This window comes from Eurypyga helias, unplaced genomic scaffold (genome assembly GCF_000690775.1).
Source record: "Eurypyga helias isolate BGI_N326 unplaced genomic scaffold, ASM69077v1 scaffold689, whole genome shotgun sequence".
NCBI classification, from domain to species: domain Eukaryota; kingdom Metazoa; phylum Chordata; class Aves; order Eurypygiformes; family Eurypygidae; genus Eurypyga; species Eurypyga helias.
This window is the reverse complement of record NW_010271259.1, coordinates 120,212-144,257: the sequence shown is the minus strand read 5'-3', so window position 1 is coordinate 144,257 and position 24,046 is coordinate 120,212. Positions and strand designations below refer to the sequence as shown.

The window sequence follows — 24,046 nt, the reverse complement described above, 5'->3', positions numbered from 1 at the left end:
AATATCCATGCTTGGTTAATGATAATGAAAAGTTTATGCAGCATTTAATGCTCCCAGACTGATAAGAGCCCTGGATTCTGAGTGATTATGTGATGAGCAGCACTGGCTGTTGCCCAGCATTGCTTTAGGCGGTGAACGTGGCATGAAAAGAACATTAAAATGGCTAAGTCACTTAGAAAAGGAGAAACTCCAGTATCAAAGCACAGCTTCATGGGCCCTGACTCCACCTGTGTTTTACGATACTTCTAGGAGCAACCACTGCAAGGAGAGCTCTGCCTCCCACCCACGGGTCAGGGCTGCAGCTGATCTGCTGGGGGAATGTAGCTGATGAACTCCAAGGATTTTGAATGATCATGGCTTTTAAAGCAAGAGGGTATCACCATGTCAACCTTATGAAACTTCTCAACCTTCAAACTTCTCTGAATGAATTCTGGCCTATGCACACACAGAGCTGCAAATTCTCACTGTGGCAGTAAAAAAATGTGCACTAGGAAAATCTTCTGTGAAAGGCTGGGTCCAACCCCCCGAGTATTTGAGCTTTAAATCTCCATCCTCCAGTAGTCACAGAAGTATTTTTGAAGTACAGAGAACTACATTTCCTTCCCCGAGCCCACTGAAAAACACTCAGACCACTTCTTTACTGCCACCCTCCAGCCCCCCATACTGTCTCCATAAAAAAATGTGTCCAGGTCCCTGTTGAAACATTGGAGTCTAGAATGTTAAACTTTGGAAAAGTTATAACAAAATGTAAATGGAGTATCAGGCAATCTTAGCTATTTCTGGTGTTATCAGCAATGCCTACTTCTATGATCACAGGGGAAAAATATCAATATGTTCTTTGTACCGCATAGTACAAGGTTTTTGCCACCAAATGGTCTTCGTAACTTGTTTCTTAAATGCAGAGTGTGGAAAATGTCATGGAACTTAAAATGCTGCATGCATTTTTCCAGTACACACTGTAAAAACAGCATTCCTAAAAATGTTTTCCACAATATATCTTTAAGTGTATTTTTACACCTTTCTACCTGAACCTTCGGTATTAGTTGCATTTTTTTGTTCCCAAAACTTATTCCAAGGACATTCAATTATAGTCAGATTTCTCATTACCAAGGCACTGCTCCGTTATTAAAAAGAAAATAAAAATAGAGGAAGATATCACAAAAGGGCAGACACAAAGAGATTATATTTTAATGCAGACCTGACACGTTGGGCTGCTCTTGTCAATTCAGCCCTAAGACTATGTGGGACCTGATGAAACACATGAAACAAGTTTCTCTTCAGCATGGAAGGATAAGACAGCTAAGCAATTTCACTAACATATTAGAACAAGGTCAGAGACTGAAACAAGAAAATAATAAAAGGTTTGTTGTTGGGTTTTTTTTTTTCCCCAGGCCTCTGGTGTTTTGAGGAATAAAAGGTTGTACATGAACCAAAGGTGCTGCTGCTGTCAGGTGTTTGTGCAATGCAGCGTGAGTTGCCTCACACTGAGTCCCCCCAGAGTTGTGTTTCCACCATTGTACAGGCGTTTAGCATTTTGACTCCCTTTAAAATAAAATAGGTCTCAGGGTTTTCTCACCCACCCTCTCTTTCTCTCTCTCACACACACACATACACACAAACCCTCCTGTTGAAAGAGAAAAAAGAATTGAAATAATATCTTCACCACAGGGACACTCATCAGGGTACATTCGTCAAGGATGACAGAAACCACAGAAATTATTTAAAAAGGGGTTGTGCGAGAGGTAGCTGAAGGGAAAACTTCCATTTTAAAATGATGTTCCAATCTCAAATAAATTAGGTTAAAAACTTAAATTCTTAGTGAAATAAGATGGTGATCTAGCTTCTGTTTAGCAGATAGCCTTGAGAAAATGGGTGCTCGAAGCCTATGATACCTTCAAGGAGCTGTATGGATTATTCTACACAAAAGATTTTCTTAGCTTCTTGCTAAATGCAGAGAAATATTCTGGAAAGTGAATAATCTCTGTCAAACGGTTTGTTTCAGACAGTCAACAAATGCCAATAAAAAAATTGCTCGATTTTTTTTTTCTGACCTGTGCTGGGTTATAATCTCATCACTATAATAGTTTATAATCTCCTTTACATTCTGCTCTATATGTGGGTGCATATGCAAAGCTTTAAGATGATTCCAGGCTTTGTTCAAGCCAAGCTACAGCAGACTTCTGTTCGAACTGGTTGCCTGGCACTATAAATAACAAAATCCCGTTTTCTCCCTCATCAGCTTTCAGTCACAATACAAGTGTCATACGACTGTAGGATTTCTGTGTAACACCTTGGTGCTCTCACAGGCGACATGGAAAGCTGTTCTGCAAAGTCAATAGGTCTCCTGAGAATAAAGGCGAGTTCCACAAGACCTTTTTTAATTGCTTTTCTTTGGCTTACTTTAACTAATGCTGTGGGCATTTGTCCTCACCATGAGAGTTTGGCCTTCTTTGCCCCTTTGCTCAGGCACGGAACTATTTTGGCAGAGAGCAGATACATAGATACAGCAAGTGGTGACGTGAAGAAAATACAGAATAAATGTTTTGCATACATGATGCAGGTTCTCAGCATAACAAAGCATATCTAAAGAGACAGTCTTTGTACAAGGTTTTTGGTTAAAATCCAAGTACTGGATAAGAAATAAGGTGTCGTACTTTGTCCTTTTCAGGACTGTCTTTTTGCATGCACTTGACTCTCTCCTTTCAACACCCTTTTACATCCTAATGGATTTGCCTCAGTGTCATCTTATTCTCTAATTCCTTTACTCCCTGTGCTTCCAAACACAGTGTCCCACAGACCTATTGCCCTTCAGGACGGGTGCAAGGCCTGTATATGGAAATAGAAATAGCTAGGGAGAGAGAGGTTTAAATAGGGTCAGCTAAGGAAAATACCAGATTTTTGATACAGCAGTTAATAGCACTATTTAATTTTGTTTAGAGCTTAACTTTAGAAACTACTTTCAAAACAGAAGCTATTCTTTTTTCAAAAGTTGTATATTAAAAATAGAACATTTTTGAGGTCAAGTTTTCCATGCCAAACTTTTTAACCCCAGAGCTCCTGGGTGGATTCTTTACAAGGTACAAGAGAATTAGGGTGAGCTTTCCTTAAAGATGTCTTAATGCTGACTTTCACTTTCATTGCTGGATGTGCTCATCCTGCATGTGGCCATTTTGCTTTAGAAGGTCCTGCATTAAAATCCGGCTACAGGAAAAAAACGCTTCTTTATAAGACACCCAAAGCTGAGACCAACTCACACCTACACAGCCCACCAACCTCTCAAGGGGAGTCGAACAGCATTGCTTCAACTCCCGGTGTCAGGGGAAAGATTGGAGGGATGTCACTTCTCTCAGGAACCTAACGTTTGCATGGAGACTTTCTTCTGATGATGATTTTGAGTGAGCAACCAAAGCTCATAGGTATCAGCCAGCCGAGGGTTGGGTATCCCAGGGAGAGCGGATCCCTGCAGCTGACCGGTGGTCACACACTTCAGCCAGCAGCACCCAAGATCCTCCAGCAAGCCTCCAGGCCAGGCTTGCCCTGTGCCCAACACAGTTTCTAATTAAGCCCTAAACTACTTTCAGCTTTGGTGATCTTCCTGCTGCTTTTCCCTTCCCCCACAACTAATTCAGACATTCATGTTCAGTGAAATGCAGGAATGGAAGCGACTCAGCTTGCAGTCACTCTCACTTCAGAAAGCTGGATGGGAAAGTGTTTCTGAGCTATGGTTTACACACAAAATCAGGACGCTGGAGACATTTTAGCCTGGTTTGCTAGAGCTGGCTGCCAAGATCATAGCAAGTTCCTAAACTAACTCTGAAAAATAGCCTCTGGCTAATTTGTGTCCCTTCCCCCTACCCGTCCTTATCTTAGTGCATGACTTTCACTCTTCCTGCTGCACCAGAAGCTCCCTGATCTGGTCTACCCTAACCTGACGTAAACTAGAGCAAACTGTGGCACCCCAGTCGCACACATGCGTGGGCTACGTCCAAATCAGTGTGCTAGTGTTCTTTCTATTATTATTTTTAACCGCCTTTTGAATTCCTCTCTTCTCTCTCAACCAAGCCCCTGAATGACCCTGCTGTTTCTCTATTGATGTATTTATTCATCTTATTTTTTTTTTTTTCGTTCTAGAAGGAGACTCAGTCTGTACCTTAAGTGTGTGAAACATTTTGAAATCAACAGGGGCACATACCAAGCAAAAAAGCAACACAGGGGTAGGGTGTCAATCCAAAGGAGTCACTGCTTCTGGGAAATTTCCTGTTCCTAAATTATTCCGAGCTGGTACAGCAAAAGGTTTCTTGTAAAAAGATAGTGAAGAAATACCCTTTTTGCCCCAAGGTTACAAGTTATTTTGTTAGACCAGATGATATGACAGCATGATCCTATCAGGACAAATCAAAGTTTACCGAGCAAATCTGTATTCTATAACCTGATTTATTGGTGCCATCTGCCAACACCCATGAACAGATGCTCTGTAGGACCTCACTAATGTGCAGTAATGACTGGGAGAAAGCCACTTGCCAATGACTAAATTTTAAAAGTTATCAAGTGCACTGGGAGAGATAACAAACATAATAAAAAATATCTAGGAGAATGCATCCCAGTGTTAATTTTTCAATTCCACTTCCCTGACAGCAGTACTTCGGAGTATACTCATCTACATATGTGGGTATGCGGTGTAAAAATAAACTAAGTACTCATATTTTCCTGTGACTTTGCTCCAATCCTTTGCTACTATATGCTTCAAAGGAAAGAGAGCATTTCTGTGTGAGCAGTTACAGTCACAGCTTACCCAACATAAATGAGTCCATCACAGTCGCAAGAATTCTTTTTACGGCTGTATTCGAGCAGGTCAGGACTGCCATATTACTAGCACTAATGTCTTTTTTTTAAGGGTTTTCACCTACTCTGCAGCTATTTCCAAGCCCTGTGTACTCTGAGGGCATGCTAAGGTAGAAGCAAACGAGTTTGCAATTATCGCCAACGGCAACATTAATTTTGCATTCCCATCTCTTCAAAAACACAGGGGAGCAAAAAGAGATAACAGAAAGATGAGCAAGTTGTCCAGGCGGAGATAGGGAATGTTCCTGGGCCCAGAGTAGGCACTGCAGCAGGTGAGCGGGGGCAGTCTTGGCTCCTCCTGCCCTGGACACTGCTCGGGAGAGGTGGGGGAGCAGCCCGCTCCCAGGATCCCCGTGGCCCCCAACCCTGCCACTGCCTCCCACTGCCTCCTGCCCGTGGGATTTCCTGAACTAAGCATTCATCTCTTAGGAGTTGCATTAAAATTAGAAGCTGAAGCTGTAGCGATGGGACACTTTACCTGCTCTCCCAGCACGTACTACAAGACAGTCCGCACCAAGGACATTATGTGGCATCCATTCAATCCCACTCAGGAATGTGCTTTTGATAGACACAACCTACCCAATATCTGACAAAGTCATACAATCGGGGGACAACATCTTTTAACCACTTGTCAGTGTTTCGGAGCCTGAATTTGGACCCAGAGCTGGAGAGCAGAAAGCCTCCTTCCCTTATCGTGCTAATCCATTAAAATCACACACTCACAGAAACCCTCTGTGGAGAAACTATCACTGAACTATTAATAAAATCTTCCTGAACTATTAATACAGTCTGTGAGAGCTTTAATCCACTGCGGAGACTGATTATGTAAGTTCACAGGCACAAAGATGCTGTTTTTATCTTCAGTTTAAATGACCTTTTGGTTTAAACAGTATTGTTTATGATTGAAATCTTCCTGAATCTAAGGTAATTTTTTTTCTTTCAAAGGGGATTATATTTTGATTTGCAGTAAACTGGCAAATATGGTTGAGATTAAAGTGCATTTGGATGGAAAGATACATGTTTGCTTTTCTGATTGCAAAGGGTAGAAGTTATGAAAGTATTTTAATAACATTTGTGTCACAAAATTCAGACATCCTGAAACCTAGAAATATGCTGTAATTTAGTTTTTGAGCTCAGGTCATTGGTCTATGAAGTCAGTTCAAGAAGATCAAAAAGATTGGCCTCAAGCATCAGGTTGGATTTATTCCTAATTTTGGCTTCAACAATATCTTTGCTTTTATGCCACACTTTGGTGTGAGGAGATGCTGGAAGATCATCTGATTTTTAGCTTTCAGGAAGTTCAGAACAACAAAACAGTAAAAGGTTTCTGATGCATACCCATGCCAAAAGACATAGATGTCATGAAGTCAAGAACAGGCAGAAATGTGAAAAATTGTCTCCCATTCACCTCGTAGCTATCACTCCCGAGCCATTTAGTGGAACATCATGTACTGAGGGTTTTCAGTCCCTGACTCATTTCAGTTCAGAAATTTGCCTGCACAGGAGGCCTGAGCAAAGAAAGGAAACAATGATCTCCAGAACATTTTCCTCTGATCTGCAAGCTTAGAGGCACTTTTCCAATCTGAAATGAAAGATGTAGTGAGGCCTGTGTGGATTTTGGGATGTCCGTGGCAGCTCCACTGTGACACTCAAGTGTTCATTTCTTTCTTTTCTTTGAGGATGATGGAGGGGGCCAAAACTGAAAATAGAAAAGAAAAAATATATATAAAGTTAAAAAAGACAACTTTTTTAAGGCACCACTTTCTTTTAATCAACAGTGACAACTAAACCCCTGTGTTTGGACAATTTTGTCTCTCTAAATTTCCCTTTGTAGTGTGGGAAAGGTACCACTGCAGCATAGTTAGATATAATCCCTGGTTTAGTTCACTTCAGGTCCCAGTGAAGAAAACCTGGTCTGACTCTGGAGTGAGCTAGATGCCTGAGCAGGTATCTGGAGTGTCTTATTTTTCCCTGCTATTGCTGAGTAGCAACTTAACTAGATTAGCACTGGGTTGGATGTATTTACTTACGCTGCAATTTCATCTCTGAGCAACATGCTACTAGGTCCAGCCTGGTTTTCAGGTTAAATGACAGTAGTGCCCACAAATAATCACACTAATTCCTGCACGTTATATTTTGTTTAGGCCATTTGAACAAAATGTAAATATATCCTCAGCATTGGGCATTTTTAACAAGGAATCAGGTGAAGAAAAGGCGCCATAATCCCAGGGTCTTTTCCACAGTAGGCTCCAAAAAATGTACCTCATTATAAAATACACCTTCCCAAGGAATCGCAAGACATGAGAAATCAAAAGAGAATTCCTAAAAGCAAAAGCTCTCCAGCAGAAAATCAATTTCAGCTACTTTCACCTTGCCCCAGGGAAAGCAGCAGAGACACTAAGTGGGGTGTGGGAAAGGTCTCATACATCTTCCTGGAACTGTGCAAGGCAGACCTCCAGACGGGAGCTTTTCTTTCCAAGACAGCTCTGCTCTAATTAGGGACTTCTGCAAAATTGGCATGTTGCGGTTCCAAACAGTGTCTGGATGATTCCCATATCAAATTTCTTTGGTTTAAAAAAAAAAATTATGTTTTTGTCCTTGTTCTAATTGACAGCCTTAAAAAGGCAGGTGGACTGAGGGATGAAGGTCAAATTGAGCCTATTGTGCTTAATAAGGTAAGCAACAAAAATTAGCAGAAAGTTACACACAAAAAAATGTTATTTGGGTGTTGTTTTTTTCCTGGCCATCATGTTATTTTTTTCAAGGTTCTTTGTGCATTTTTGGGTGTACTTTCAGAATGAAAAGAAAGCACTTGCCTTTGAATAGAACTGTTATATGAGGGGCTTTCCTGTAACACTTAATACACTCATGTACCAGACAGAATCTAGTTCATGGTCTCAACAGTCTGTGTTGGGTGGATGTAAAATTCATTTTCTATAAAGCGAAGTACATCCTTTTCCTTAGTTGATCTTTTCCAGGGGCAGTCTGCCAGTTTAAACCTCTGGCTGGTTCCTATAATTCTTAGCATTCAGACCTTTCTGGGTAATATGGTATCATTAAGGCTGGCCAACACCCTCTACAAGAACCACTTTCCCCCTTGGAAATGAAGTCTGACTGACATTTCTCACTGAAGTTTGTGATTAATATCATCTGTGCATTCTAGTGAGAAGGCAAAACAATTTTTCTTTTTTGGGTCTGTTCAAATCTCTGTGTCTTAAAGCTATTACCCTACCTCCCATCTCTCATTGCTTTACTGTCCTTTGCTTCAAACTCAGACTGTATCTTCCACACCGAGCTATGTTGTTATGGTACAACCTGGGATGGCTGTGACAGCTTAGACCCAAAGAATAAAGGAGTCCAGAACTTTTGAGGTAGAGATACAGCTTGTGGGATGGCAGCTGGCTTGAAAAATATAGAATTAAAAAAGTGAAAAAAAATGCAAACATGGAACATTCCAATATGTCTTAATATTTATTTTTATTTTTAGAATATCCTGGAAAAAGTTTCAAATCTTCAAATTTTTATTCCCATGTGGGAGGAACGGAACTGAATATGTGAATTTTGCATGAGATGGGCATTTTTTGGTCTGGTCTGGTCTGGCCTGGTCTAAAACCCAATTTTAGGTAGGGTAGGAAATCCCTTTGGGTTTCATTTCAGACTTCTGTTTGTCCGTGTTTTTCTTAGGTGGGCTCAGATTGTCTGCAGCAGTTTCTCAGCACAGCCTCATTGAAATCAGTGCAACCTGCAGCACTGAAATATGACAGAGCCGTGACCCTAAATTCTAATGAATATTCCCACAGCAGTGTAATACAGTCATCTTTATATTGAATGTACACTTCCAACAGAGCATGTGCCATCCCTAAAAAGCTCAGCTCATGGTTTTCTGGGATTTAAAATGGGATCACCTATTAGGTGACGCTGCTTGGCCTCCTGCGTGCTGGCCTGACTACCCACTAGTCTTGCACAGAGCATCCAATATTGACATTTGCAATGATTTCGGGTAAACTGATGTGTCTGAGGTGTAAGTGCCATATACTACTGTGTAGCAAAAGTGAAAGGTATCACTTAGTGCCTGTGGCTGCTCACAAACATTACCCAAGCATGCCTTAAGATGACTGCCAGGACAACCCATGGCCAGTACTGAAGAGTACAGAGAGTCCTGCCAATCTGCCCTGAGCAGTAGGAGGTGGTGGGATGCCTACATAGTGCTAAATCTGGGAAACAATTAGACCTTGAAGCCACACAGAAGCTTTCTGAGCAGGTGTAAAAGGGGATTTTCCATATCATCTCACAATCCACCCCTTATCCTCACCAGCTGTGCACAACCTCTGATGCTCTGGAGGAAGGTGAGAGAAAGCCCCAGGATACCCCGTGCTAATTGTGGGGGGAAGGAACCTGCCTGATTCCAGAAACCAAAGCCCTGAAGGAAGAGACCTGATTATGCTCTGTCTTTATATGCTGAGCTGTGGGGGTTAGGAGCACAGGCAGGATGAGGACGGCTTCATCAGGATCTCCCTTCATGGGGGAGAGACAGGCACCTCTCCTTTCGCTGGAGTACACAGAAGCAGCGGTCATCCCGCTCTTTATGCAATGCAAAAAAATCTACCCCTAGGCTCTTCCCTGACGGACATTTGTTAGATGAGATTGTAGGTACAAAATACCCATCACAATATACAACAGCCTTTAAAGGCACGCCAGCAACCTCCTCCTTTATTAAGCGTGCCAGGCGGGCTGAGCGGAGTAGGAAACACCTCCCCGTCGGGATGCTACCTGCATGCTAATGCCGAGGGGGTTTGTGCACAGCGGCGCGGGGCTCCGGCAGTTTCCATGGTGCCGTCATGGTGCGCTCTCCCTACACCTTCACTTATCAGCATTTCCCACCCATCCTCCTCCCCATAATACGCTGCTCGCTCACCCCGAAAGGTCAGCCATTGTAATGATGATTTTAGCAGGGGGGAGGCGAGGAGGCTGAAGGGTGAAAAGGTGAGTTGTGCGCAGCCGTGTGCGTGGGAACCGGGGGCTTCCCTTAAGCCGCACAATGAGAAATTAGAAATCTGCCCCTTGAGGGAGCGGGGCTCATCAGCCACCCCCCCTCTCATTTCCCACCCCAGCCAAGTCAGATGCCCTGACGGAGTTAAAAATTGTTCAGGCGCGGTAGCTGAGAGCCTGCTTTAAATCATCTGCCATTGGTGCGTTAGTGCGTGGTGGGGAGAAGGGGCTGCGCCTGCTGACACAAGAAACTGATGCAAACGTTTCCAGGCGTCTTTCTTTTCCCATCTCCTTCCCGCCTCCCTCCCAGCAAGCCCAGTGCTCGTGTGCAGATGGAAAGAGGCAGACTTCTTCCTCTGACTTTCATCCTATTGACTGCTGGACTAAAGCACTGCACCTATTAACGGCCTTCCTTTTCTTTCTTTCTGTAGGACAGCTTTCCTGCCCGTTTTGGAGGAGTCCATTTTGTCAACCAGCCCTGGTACATCCATGCCCTGTACACGCTAATCAAACCGTTCCTCAAAGACAAGACAAGGAAGAGGGTAATTAGAAGGGGCGGGGGAGGGGGAGGGAATAGGAAGCTGCAGAGCCGGAGTAGCTGAATAGCTGCCTGCTTTCTTTTCTTCCTTCTTTTTCTCCCTGCATTTTTCATATGGCCTCAGACAATTGCTGTTATTATAAAAAGTTAGAGTTTGCAACGGGCTGGATTGAATCAGTAACTCAGACAGGGACCAGAGAGCTGTTACCTCTAACAGGGTGCAGATACATTTTAATGGGACATGCTCAGGCATAGAGAGAACTGGCAACGTGGAGGGATTATGAGGCCTGGCTGAAGTCACCCTCAGTGAGGGAAACTTCAGCTCAACTCTTTTGGTAGGATTAAAATTTCGTATTTCATTTCTTTTGCAAGTGGACTGTTTTCACGTGGTGGTAACACACTCGTTCCCACAAGCAACGCCCATGCCTGAAGGCTGTTTGCTCACACTGCAGAAGACACAGGTCTTCCCCACTGAAACTCTCGTGTTCCTGTGTTCCTGCAGTCATCTTGGCCCTTTGTCCTCTGCAGTCTATCAAACAACCACTGGATCACCTCTCAGGAGGCCCCAGAACCCACCCTGGTGGTGTGTGACCAGGCAGGATAAGGGCAGCACCATCCTGAGAGCAAAGAGGGATTAGAGAGACAAATGTCGCTGAAGCCGTGCAAAGTGGCGACACAGGCCAGTACACCCCTGGGGAAACGTGGGTCCCTGGTGCGGGGCTGGGCTGTCCTCTCAGGCGCTGAGGACTTAGCCTTCACATCTTCTGTCTGCTAAGCTCCACTCCCTTTTCTTCTCACTGCTCTTCGTACAAGCCTCTATCCTCTTATAATGGCAATAATCAGTGATTATTCCTGGCTTCCACTTTCCCTGATCTGGTACTTATGAAAGTGAAAGTGTCATGTGCCAAAAGCAAGCAAATCAGGATTTTCAGAAGTGTTTACAGTGCCAGCCTAATTCTTCAGCTGCACACTCCAAAGCTAATCCTCCTGCCTGCCCAAACCGGGGCTGAGTGCTTCAGAAATTCCCACCTGAAACTGCAGCGTTGACGAATGATGCTCCACACTTCATTAGCGTTGTTATTGTTGAACTTAATGAAGTAAGGAATTGATGACTTTGAACTTTCTTTTTATTTGTTAAAGATTTTTCTTCATGGAAACAACCTGAACAGCCTTCACCAGCTAATACACCCTGAATGCCTGCCCTCTGAATTCGGGGGGACTCTTCCTCCGTACGACATGGGGACGTGGGCTCGAACGTTACTTGGTCCTGACTACAGCGATGAAAACGAGTACACCCACACCTCCTACAACGCCATGCACGTCAAGCACGCCTCCTCCAACCTGGAGCGGGAGGCCTCGCCCAAACCCATGAAAAGGTTAGTACTGCCTTTGAAATCATCTCTTATTTGGCTGTCTGAAAAGGTTTGGTATAAATCTAGCAGGAAGAGCTCGTCTGGCTCAGAGAGAGGCTGTAATTTGGCAAGCACTGACAGTAAGGAGCACTTCACCCTGGACTGTGCTCACGGTGTGGCGGGAGAAAGGAAGCCTCTCTGTGGAACCGTAATTACTCATCTGATTACTGTGAAGGAAAACAAGGGGAAATTAATGAGCCCCTGCACAGAGCATTACAGAAAGGGTATCAGAGTGAGGTGCTCATGGCGCAGAGCGGCCAGTGGCACCGCTTCGGTGCTGGTTCCTATTACTTGCTGCTGCTGTGGTGCTGCTGACCCCCGTTGTTAACGGTAAGGGGTTTATCTCCTCGGAAGTGGAGCTTTTGTACGATGAACACCACTGCCCTCTAAAGGGAAAATAGGTTGGTCTCCTCCTGCTGCTTCCACTCCTGCTTTCTGCATCCAGCCCTGCTAAGGCGATGGAGCTGCTCTTTTAAGATCTCTGATTTTAGATCTACTGGTTATGCATTCTACTCTGAATGCTTAAAATGAACACCTCTCTAGTTTTGCTAGGGCTAGGGTGAGGAGGTTTAGACACCTGATGAGGGTCTGAGGGTGGTAGGGCAGAGCCAATGCCATCCGCAGTGAGCGATGGCAGGGTTGGCCTCCCTGCAGGAGTGCAACATCTGCACTTACCTCACCCTCCGTGACACTGTTTTCCATGTAGATTGCAGCCATGCTTTCACTCACTGCTGCCACTTGATGAGTGCGGTGCTCGCAGCCCTGGCATCACTCTGTGTGACAGGGACCGGCCATCATTTTGTCACAGCAAAATCAAAACTGACAACACAGACAAGCCATAATGTCATACAATTAATTTTAGAAGCCTTTCATCTTCAGAGGAAAAAGAAATGCATTCTTGATTCACAGCTCCCTCCCAGGTCAGAGGGGTACCAAGCTACTACAGCTGCAAAGTGAAGCCTCGTGCTGAAAACACTCATGCTTGTAAGTGACGTTAAGTGCTGTGAGTCCCACGACTCACAGGGCCATGAGAATGTGGGACTACATCCCTTTGCAGGGTGACCGCCATGGGCTGAAGAGAGCTGGTCATCTGCATGGTCAGCAGTTCTCACTACTGACTTCCAGCTGAGACTGGGACCCAGGATGAGTTCACAGAGCTTGTCCCAGAGAGCTGATTTTAAAACAACTATTCTTTTTATTTCTTTTTTAAAATACTAGCAGTGGAACACACTAAATTACTTTAGAAAGATACTAGCTAAACATTCTATTATTATTAAAATATATAGGTACTGAGAGTGTGAAATTTATGCAGCTTTTATATAAAGAGATCTGCAGTTTTTAAAGCTCTGAAGTATTAAGAGCTCATCACACGTAAATCTTTGCTGAGGATTGGGTCCTCCATTGCAAAGAAGGGAGGGCCTTATCATGCCCTCAGGGGAGAACCTCAGCTTGAAAATTAGTTCAGTGCCAGAAAACCCTGCCTCGAGGCAAAACCTTCTTCTATAATCTGTTCACTAATACAAAAGTACATTAATACAAATATGGCGAGTAGATGAATCTAATTTGTCATGTTGCCTCTGGGCAGACTAGATCTAACTTTTAGCCTAATTTCGTTACTTGGCGGTTAAGTGAGCCATCTGATCTTGTATCCCGTGGTCATTACTAGCTGTTAGAGGTGAAAAGTTTACTGCTTCGACAGATTTCCTCCTATGAATATTTGCTTTGATTCTTCTTCCCCTGGAATTATGGTTTGGCCTAACTTGAGGTGAAAGCCTATGCTTAGGAAGCATAATTGTGTGCTCTATTAGATTTATTAGACCAGATTCATATCTAAGGCTTATTAAAAGGTCTACAGACTTCTACCAGCATTATCTGTCTTTATATATCCCCCTGCTCCTTGCCTCTTTAGGTTCATACATCTCTCACACAACAAGAGTCTCAGTCCATGGCTGAGATTCCTGGATACTCCAGGGAAGTTTACACTAGGCGTAGGTTATCCCCTAGCATTAGCCTTCATCTTAAATTCCCTCCTCACAATTTCCCTACCATTTTTTCCCATATTAAAGCAATTTTGCAGTTTCATTAAAAACCTCTCCTCTCTTCCTCCATTCACAATCTTAAAAAAATGTAAATTCTTGAGTAAACATGGTACTTTTGTAAGTGTTTCTATGCTGAAGTGTTGGGTTTAACAAAAAAAGGTGGCTGACCTTTTCTTTAACACTTAAGGCTAAGTATATAAAGACTGAGTCATCTTTGGTTTCTGTAATTCAAGGATGAAAAGCGTTGCTGAACAAGTATGGGTCTTTTTCTCTCTGACTTCCCAGATATTACTGCAGGTTTACCTGCCCAGTAATTAGCTGCAGGGGAGGGCAGTGCTTATGAGAGGTGGATTTACCCCAGAGGTTGGTGGGATGGTGGTTTTCCATCCCTCCTCAGCCCAGGGCACCATCCTGCTGCATGACAAGGTGCAGGGTTGCAGGTTACCCCTCCTGGCTCTGTGGCCACTCGCTGTAAAGCCATACAAACACATCCTCAATAGAGCTGCCACTGGGCCAGTGCTGTGTTAAACCTTCCTGAATTTTGGATCTCAGTGCTGCTAGAATAGCTTGGAGTCTTACACTGTACCCACAGAGAAATGTGGTCCCTGTGAGATGTAGTTCCACCATCCTGCACCTAGAGAGAATCCCTGGGCTCAACCTACTCCAAATACAGTGTCTAGCAATTTTAGGAGCAGAGATAGTGAGAAATCAAGATAGGAATTGCAGATCTGAAAATGGAATCAGAGAATAACTGATCCAAATACTTCTGTAGCCACTTACTCTGGATTACAAAATGAATGTAGAGGCAAGAAAGTAGGCATTTTCAAGATGTGACTGAAATCAAACTGAAGTCATCACCTGAAAATTAAAGTAAAAGTCTCAAGATGCAGACCAGGAGAAAACGTGTCACCAAGCAGCAGTGCAGGGGAGTGAAACTGGAGCAGGTACATTCCCCTGCATTGGCTTCAGGACTGACAGCAGTGCTCTGGCTCCCATCACCAGGACAGATGAATATAAATTGAAACAAGTTCACCTGAGAGTTGCAAGGAGGGTGAGGAGAGCATATTTTTCCAGCAAGAAGCTCTAGGAGAGTGGTTTGTTCAGCCTCACAGAGCAAAGGTTGAAACGGATGTCATTGTTCTCTACAAATATAGGAGTAAAAACTGGGGAGAGAGAACAGGTATTTGAGAAAAGGGACAATTTAGGCATGGGATCAAATATGTATAAGGTGACTAAGGTATACCTTGGCTGCAAATTAGAGGATGTTTGCAAGCCATCAGAGGAGTGAATTAGTGAAACAGCTTGTCAATATAACAACCCAACTGACACTTGTGTGGAGGGTGTCACATGAGGGGGCTACCAGTGGTCACAGGAGACTAGACTTGCCACTCAAAATCTCATTAGGTTCCAATTTTTGCTCCCCTTAACAGCAATGGGACCAGAATTTATCATCTCCCCAGCCACCAGCAGGGGTGTTTTTTCCCTACGTATATGAATTACACAAGATTTGTTCACTAAAAAGAGTCCTTGTTTACTTCAGAGAATGAAGGCGTTGTAGATGGAAAAAGGATTGAAAAATCATCTTAGGAAAAACCTGCCACTGACTCTAGTTTGCAACATGATCTTGAAAATCTTGAGATTTGAGATTTCTATAATACAGAAAATCTTTAATCAAAACCAGTGCAATTATCATTTTTCCACCAGTGGCCACACGAAACCCCACTGGGGCAAAATCAAAACAGTAGAAAATGCACTCCCATCTGCAGTATTATCTCACACCCTGGAAAAACCCCAGAACTCAAGTACTGTATGAGCAGATGGGAAACAGCTGATGACTCCACATAATGAGCCTTAATGGCCAGGGGGGAAATAAATAAATAAATAAAGCAACAATAACAAAATCCATTCAGAACATACCTATTTATTAAGATGTGAAAATTTGGCCTGAAAATTCGGAGCACAGGGAAGAAAATCACCTCCCTGTCAGCGATGGCCAAACCGGGCCTTGGGTTGCTTAGGTCAACAGGGAGCTAGCACAAAAGCAAAGCACTCGCCTCAGGCACTCTGCTGGCTTTTGTTGATGAGCTGCTGTTTTGGGGAACAGCTGGAGGTTTTATCTGGGTGTGCAGTGTAATAAATAGTTAGGGTGGATAGTTAAGCCTAGCAGTTAAGAGTCAGAGACTGCTCTCAGCGTATCACTGTGCCAATAGGGCACAGCCTTTTGGCCAGCCACAGTGGGTGCCTGCAGTTATTTGGGCACCTAACCCCACCGAGCAACCATGTCCGGCTGGAGAGATGGATTCAGTGACTGAGGAAGATGTGAAGGAGCTCAGTTCTTTGTAGAGGTTCATTTTTCCCTAGTGCCACCCCGCTCTTACACTCGGGTCCAGCAGCAGCAGGTAAGCTGCAGTAGCACGTTGCCTTCCTGTGACTTGCTTTTCTTTACAAGATCTGCCCTTCGGTGGCTGCATCTGGGTCAGTTCTTGATGTCTGAACTCGATCTTCAGTCCAGGTGACAAAGACTGTTCTCTGTCTTTGTTCTCACCAAGCACAACCTGGGAGCTGACTGCTCCTTCTCTGCCCTCCCAGGCATCAAAAGAGGGCTCGCTTTTAACCTGCTGCCAGTGCAAACAGCTCTGGAAACCTATTGCAATTTAAAATTGCCCTGCAGAGAAAGGAAATTTTACCTAACAGCTTCATATATATTCTGGCCAAACCACCTGTGCTGTTTAATCAAGTTTATATAATCCAAGTTTAATTAAGGATAAATTTAATCAAATTTGGTGTTACAAATTATTCTTGGGATAACATGGATTGCAAGAGCATTACTGTCACCAAGTCAAGCTCATTAGAGTCAGGAAATTCTAGGGTAAAACTTTTAAAGTAGAAGTTTTAAAGTAGAGCCAAGCACGCTGATTGTGAAAATGTGCAATTCATGCATCACATCACCGTTAACTTTTCCTGCTGTGAAGTAGAAACGTGTCTAAAGATGCCATGACCTGACTAGCAGTTCATCAAAAGCCCCCATTTCAGGCATTTGAAAATGCCAAAAAAAAACCCCTTGTTAGAATGTGTTGCCCCACGTTGTTGAGTCAGAGCATGTGGCTTTTTATGTCCTAGATTAGAGTGAAATGATTTTAAAGTACAGATTAGGGTTTGCAATTATTGCCCCCTGATGTACATGTTTTCAAAAGGCCTGATCTTCAAATGAACTTGTTGCTGAAACTAATTGTTGGTTCTCAGAAATGGGATCCTGCTCCCAGAAAGAAGGATATCACAACTGGTATACACTAATGCTGACTGGAACAGTTTTAGATCCAAAAGGGGCCATTTGTGGGGGTGACATATGTAAGGTTTTTATTTTTTCAGACTGGTTTCTCCATATGCCCAGCTGGGTTGTGCAAGGCAGACCTTTCTAGTTGTTATCCTTGGTGTGACCTTAATGTTCCTCCACCATATGGTTCTGCTTTTATGGGTCATGTTTTATGCCGGTTCACAGTCAGCACCAATTTACTGCAGAAGTAGTAAAATACCAGCAAATAAAAATCGGTATGAAAATGTGTGAAAACTTCTCAGTGCCCATGGATGACACCTAGGTTGCTCTGCTTGTAGCTAGGGTGCATTTCCACACGTGCTGGGGGAAAAGGGAAAGACTCCATGGAAGCTTTCAGTTGAAGCAGTAATATGCGAGACCTACAGCACAAGACTTATATTATCTATTTTATTACAAATTATTTCAAACAGCGTAGAATTTCTGAATGTCTCTGTGAAAATGCTTCCCCCATACGCAGATTATGAATGAGACATACCTTGGTAGTAAAGCAGGTGTCCCAGGGACATTCATATTCATTATCTAGCAATGCAGATTATTAGCTGTTGGACAGTTTTATAGCTTTTGACCAGAATTCTGATAATACATCAGAGAGGAATGGAAGGAGTTGGTGGATCTGGCGCATTAGCAAGTCCAGGGAGGCTGCAGGGGAAACAGTGCAGAATATCCTCAGGAGCCAGGAGTGAGAGAAGCCGAGAAGGACATCAGAGTCGCAAAGCCATGGCTGAACCAAGGACAAGAGGGATGGGTAGCTTGGTGCTGGGGGTCCCCTGGGACAAGGCAGGAAATCAGTTGCTCTCCGAGGGCACTGACAGCATGCTTTTCATCTGTTTACAGCACTCAGTTACCACTGACCAGTGCATGGGAGAGCAAACAGAGGCTGGAGGTGGAAATGGCAGAACCAGTGCTGTTCAGGCTGCCTAAAATATTGCATTGTAAATTATGTCTTCAGCTGGCTATAAATTTGCCAAAAGTTTAGTAGTTTAGATTAGCAACATGACACGATAAAACAAATGGGTTTACACTGCTGATGTCTTTTGCTGCCCTGTGAAAAATCCACCTACATCTGGCTGAGTTACAAGCCTTTGAAAAGGCAATTCACACATGGTCTGTAGAAACATATTTAATTTTAGCATTTAATGACCCTAAGGATTGTCTCATGCTTTAGCTTGGCCTCCCAGAATAAATAAACTTGCTCAGCTCTGTTTGATGGTTCAGCGCCCACAATGTGCATCTCCTGTCTGGGCCATGGGGAGCAGAGGGCTTTTGTAGTTACAGCTTTCACTTGTGATCACAACTTTCCCTGAATTAGGCCAGGCTGTAGCAAGACAGGGAGCTGGGATTTGGCAGACCAACACCCTATGCCCTTGGGGTTGCCTCCTCCCTCCTGTTGGCAGAGAACTGGAGAGATGAGTTCAGTGGTGGACCCAGCTAGGATACTGGGAACTGGGGTCACCAGGATGGAAACCCCAAGGTGGACTGAAAGGTGAGGCAGGCATAAAGGACTGGAAGGACCTGGGCTAAGAAGCACGCTTGGTGAGAAAGAAAATGGCATCCTTACAGGGAGGGCTGATGGAGACCAGGGATGATCCTTTGATTAAGCCTGTTGGGTGCAGCCCTGGAGAAGTGGATCCTGTTTTGTCTCTCCGTAAGCCCCTGCATTGGTCTGGCAAGGCACTTAAACCAAACTTCACACAGATGGTGATATTGCACATTGTTTATTTTCTGCCTGCCAAGCTGTAGACTCCGGGGTCTAATTTCCAGAAATACTCGGTGCTCACCTGCAACAGAAATCAATGGGCCACGTGCTTTGAACACACAAACTGCCATGTAATGCTGAGCACTCTGCAAAATCAGACCCTCGGCACTGGTAAATGGGCACCCCACATTAGAGCAATACTTGGACCTAATCTCACTAGGTTTCAGCTCTCCACATGCAAAATGGAAATAAAAAAAAAAAAAACCTCACGGTGGTGCTATGGCAGTAACTGAATTAGCATTTAAAAGGCACACAAGTACTGCATTGATGAAGCCTACAGAAAAGCAGGGAGGGAATTAACAAAGGCGATCTTCAGAGCAGGCTTGGAAGAATATGTAGCAAATGTGTCACAGAGCCACACGCTGAACTGCTAGAAGAAAGCAAAATAAATAGCCACTTATTAGCTCGGCACTATCTACCCTGAGCACTGAGGGAGGAAAGAGCCCTCCAAGAAAGAACAGTGCATGCTCCTGGGGCTGGGGCGCAATGCGGGGGTCACAACGCCCCCACACACCCAGCCATGTGACTGTTGCTCCCACAGACAACATTTTGGCTTTTTCCACTGTGGCAGTGTTTGACTTTCCAGCCTAAATCATACATCCGCTGGGTTGCTTTCATGCTGCGGTGCTGTTCTGGATAAGGACAGGAAATTTCTGATGTAGGATGGAGGAGGAAGACGACTGACACCCTTTGCTCTCAGGGCTTCATCTTCCCTTTCATTGCCACACAGAACTGAAGGGACCATGATTTGGTGGCAAACGTGAGATACTGGGAACAGGCATCACTGGGATGGGACCAGAAGAGGCAGGCTGTAGGACAGGGCAGGTGTAAAGGACTGCAGTGCTTAGGCAAAGGCACCGGAAGCTGTCAGGCTAGGGTGGGCACAAATGAGGGTGAGCAGAAAAGCATGAATAGTGATGATAGGAGTGTGTGTGTGCAATATTCATAAAGTGGGAGAAGTAAATTTTCTTCATTACTTGGCCTATCTTTTGTCTGGATACCACATTCTGTACGATTTTTAGCAGCTCTTGCCAAATCTGCTGTACTGCTGCTGCAGTGTTGTCTTTATTTGGCCTCATGAATATGCTTACCTTTTGATGGGTGACATATTGCACCCCAGGGGATTAAGAATTTTCCTCCAGGATCTTAAGGACACCTGTCTGAAGCAGGTGCTCCTATTCCTTCTGTTGGAAAAAAAAAGGTGTGTAGAGGAGTCAGCCTATAGCAGAGAAATAAAATGGGGAGGACAAGCTCCCACCCATGCCATTCCCCTGGCTTGGACTTGGGGTGCGAATGAGGGAAGATCTCGACACGGAAAGTCAGAAGCACTTAGGAGGGGGAGATATCAGGCACATCCACACTGATAAATGAAAAAAGGCCAAGTTGTGCACCCTAATTCCAAGGTCGGTGGCACAGACCAACTCCTGTCTGTATTGCTCAGGGATAGCCTCTGCTATTCATTTGCCCTGCATTGCACCTGGCCTGTGCTCTCCTCTGGGTGTGAGAGACGTTAAGGCATAAGACTGCATGTCCTATGCCAAATACCTTAGCATTTCTGTGTGGTTTTGCCACAGCCTGTGTTTGCTCAGTTCAGGAAGCTGAGATCTGTGTCTTAGCCCACCAGAGAACAGTTTTTACAGTAAGTGCCAAGGGGTATGTCTATGTCCCCATGTCGGGTGAAGGGATGAGTCAGGATAGGGTGCACAGCCAGCGGGGCCATGGTTAGAGCCAAACATGGCAGTGTCGTCCCTACAGCTCTTCGGTGCAGGCCCTGCAGTGAGGGCTTGTGGTGGAGAGAGGCAGCTGGGGCCAGGTGTTGGGAGTGGAGGGGCATGGAGGTTGCTGGTGGGCACAGGGGGGATGAGGGGTCTCTTGTCGGGGGTCACTCTGCAGCGGTCACCTCTTTAACAGTATAGATGCAGTCACAGAGACTTCTTCACACATGCAGCTAAGCACAGATCTGGGCCACAGTCACTTGGCTTTGTTGTGCCTTGGCAGTACTCGGAGACCTCTCCCTAGGATGTGCTAACCATCAGGGAGAAAGATGGCCACTGCTGCCATGGTGGCCACAAAGCCAGCTCCCATTTGGAAAGTGTGGCAGCTTGTCACTGTTTTCCTGCAGGCTGGCAGTAAGGTTAAGCCAGAGTTTTTGTGCTGCTTTGCCCCCTGACTGCCCACAACGGCGGATCATTTGACCAGCTCAGCTGTGCTTCATCTCTTTGAAGTGCTGCAGCTGGTGTACCAAAGCTGCCCCTCTGGGCAGGTCTTTGCAGCCAACTCTGCCGTGTCTTAAGGCAGAGCTGGGAGCCAGTGCAAGCGCAGAAGCTGCAGAGTTGCATTAGCAAGAGGTTTCAGCAGGGCTTATGAGCCTGGGCAGAGCGCCACACATCACGGGTTCTGCGCTGGAGCTGTGCATCACTGAGCAGAGCTTGCCTGCATCTGCCAACACCACCTGCGGGGCCATACATGTCTTGCAAGACGCCTTGCCCATGCATTTCATTTTCAAGGGCTTTTTACCACAATTACTTCACACCTGCACATCAGCGTTGTTTCTGTAATACTGGGGGAAAAATCCTTGGTTTTCCCACCTGATGAAGACATAGCGTTGAGGTGTGTTGCAGAGCACACTGTAGGGTGCTGCAACCTCCTCTGCTGTCTGATGGGGAGGGGGGAAGGCAGAGAATGACATTGCCCCTCAGACCTTGTCAGTACAAAAATTCATGGGTGTGATTTTAAAAAAATGTTATCTCTGCTTATTATGTTCTGTAAAGGGAATGAATAATGGGGAGATGAACAGCCCTGAGGTGATGGTGAAATGGGAAAGGAATTAGAGAGAAATGAGCAGATAGGAGGTGAGAGGTAGATGAATGGAGTCACACGATGTGATCTGATTGATTGGCTGCAGTGTGTCACTCTGAGAGCTTGAAGTCTCCTGCACTTGAGGAAAAAATACGTGCCACCATCATCCTTCCTCCACAAAACCCTCCAAAAGAAGCCCAGGACAAATGTAATATGTCCTTGCTCCGGTGGGCTGTAGCACATCAGCATAGCTGTGATGAAAAGCATAGCTGTGATGAAAAGAAGTGGAGGATGTCTTTTAAGGCAAGTATGCCATGACACACTGGCAGTTACTGTAAGCTTGGTGCAGGATTTTTGTATTTAATTTTTTATGGGAAACAAAACTGATACCCACAGACCACAATTCCTGTGAGCTGGTTCACCCCAGGAGTCACTGCAGCTGGAAGGTCTGCGTTCAGTCTTCTTACATGGTTTTTGACTGAATTTGAGATAGCCGCATTAAAATGACCACACACACATAAAGCCATCTGCTCTCCTAGATAGTGATTTACATACCTATGCAGTGCTGTCATTTGAAATATATGGCTGACCTGCTGGAGAAACAGCTGGATAGTGTTGATTTTCCAGACTTCCAAGTATTCTTGCTGAACAGTAAAACAACCATGGGGGGTTTGATTGACGCTTTAAATGGAGCACACTCAAATGGTACCTTCGGTTCAGAAGTAACTGATAATTCATTTTTCTTTCCATTTTCATTTCACTTTCCTAAGTGAAGGTTAGCAAGGTTACCTAGCCTAGGAAAGTCTATGGGCATTGACTTGTCTTTTAATTACTTCAGACTTGGCTCCCAGCCCACAGTGATCACACTGTATAAGAGCTAAGTCTCCCGCACGTACCATGTTAAAGGAAGACAGGCATAGGGCCTGCCAGCTCAGGGCCCTACAGTGACCTTATCTGTGAGATACAAACAATTATCTACTTGTGTTAAAATTTAACTCAACCAGATTCCACACCCAAGCATCTTCCAAACTGGTTACTGAGAATTTTTAGCTGAGAAAGGAGGAAAGCCAAAAGGCTTTGAATTCAAATATACTCATTTGTATAACTCTGAAGTTGCAGCACACAGAGAGGACGTGCCACATTTCAGGCAAGCATTGAAGGTAATCTAGTGTGAGGCAGTCATGGCTATGATATGTAGGAAACATTGCCTTCTAAATCATGAAACCTGTTCCCCCTGGTGTTAACAGGTGACAACTCATCAGAACAGGGACCTGAATGTAGGCAACCCATGAATCATATGATTTGATCATGTGTTTAGAACACGTCAGATGAATTGCACCCTGAGAGTATCTGTTTCTCTCTGCCATTTATAGCACAGTGACCACAGATTTCTGATGGTGACAAATCAAAAAACAAGTGACCAAAATGCAATAATATAAGAAGAAGGCCAGTGCAATTACTGTTTCCTGCTTAGATCTGATTAGTTCATATCTGGCCCAGGTCAAAATGTCTTGGACATGTCTGGAACATTGCAAACTAGTTGCATTCATCCTGCAGAAACAACAGCATGCCTGAGGCTCTACTACCTAAGTATATGCACCTTGCATGATTTCGGGCACTGCGATGTGCTTTTGGCCTCCATCTGTTACTCCAGAAGGACATGAATCCTCTCTAAGTCTTCTATAAATCCTGAGTCATAACAGTCAGCCATGGAAGGTTGTCTTGGATACCCTAAGGTTCTTTAAATGGCAGTAGTTACCTACATTTAGCAGATGAATGTCATCCACACTGTCAAAGTGGATAACCCAAAAGCATAATGACTGCCCTGTCAGGATAGAGAAATGTAAATTGCAATGGTTCAGACAAGCTGGCATTTCTGTGGGCAGAGTATCACAAAAAGGTAGAGGAAGTAACCTCTGGAGTTCTTCTACCCAACACCTTGCTCAGAGCAGGGTCAGCTAGAGCAGGCTGCCTAGGATTCTGTCCAGCTGGGTCTCTAAGGATAAAGACTCCACAACCTCTCTGGGCAACTTGTTCCAGTGTTTGTCCTCTCTCACAGTGAAAAGTGTTTGTTCTTATGTTAAAATGGAAATTCCTGTATTTCAATTTGTGCCTATTGCCTCTTCTATCACTGGATAACACTGAGAAGAGTCTGGCTCCACCTTGTCAGGTATTTATATGCATTGATATGGAAAGGCAGCAAAATTAACATCCTTTTGTCTGGTGCTATGAACTTCTGGTTGCCATAGGTTACTGACAGAACAGCATCCACAGAATTTACAAGACCAAAGTTTAATCTGAGACTCTTAAATAAGGGAAGTTCCGTAATGCTCATTT

The 24,046-nt window shown here is 44.4% G+C and overlaps 1 protein-coding gene across 1 annotated transcript in view; it reads left to right on the top strand.

Moving 5' to 3' along the window:
* The window catches only part of CLVS1 (clavesin 1), a 100,769-nt gene that overhangs the window by 72,475 nt on the left and 4,248 nt on the right, over nucleotides 1–24,046 (top strand). The window contains exons 3-4 of the mRNA XM_010158736.1: nucleotides 10,263–10,373; nucleotides 11,510–11,745. Of these exons, the coding sequence (XP_010157038.1) occupies nucleotides 10,263–10,373; nucleotides 11,510–11,745 (347 nt within the window). The remainder of the gene's footprint in view (nucleotides 1–10,262; nucleotides 10,374–11,509; nucleotides 11,746–24,046) is intronic.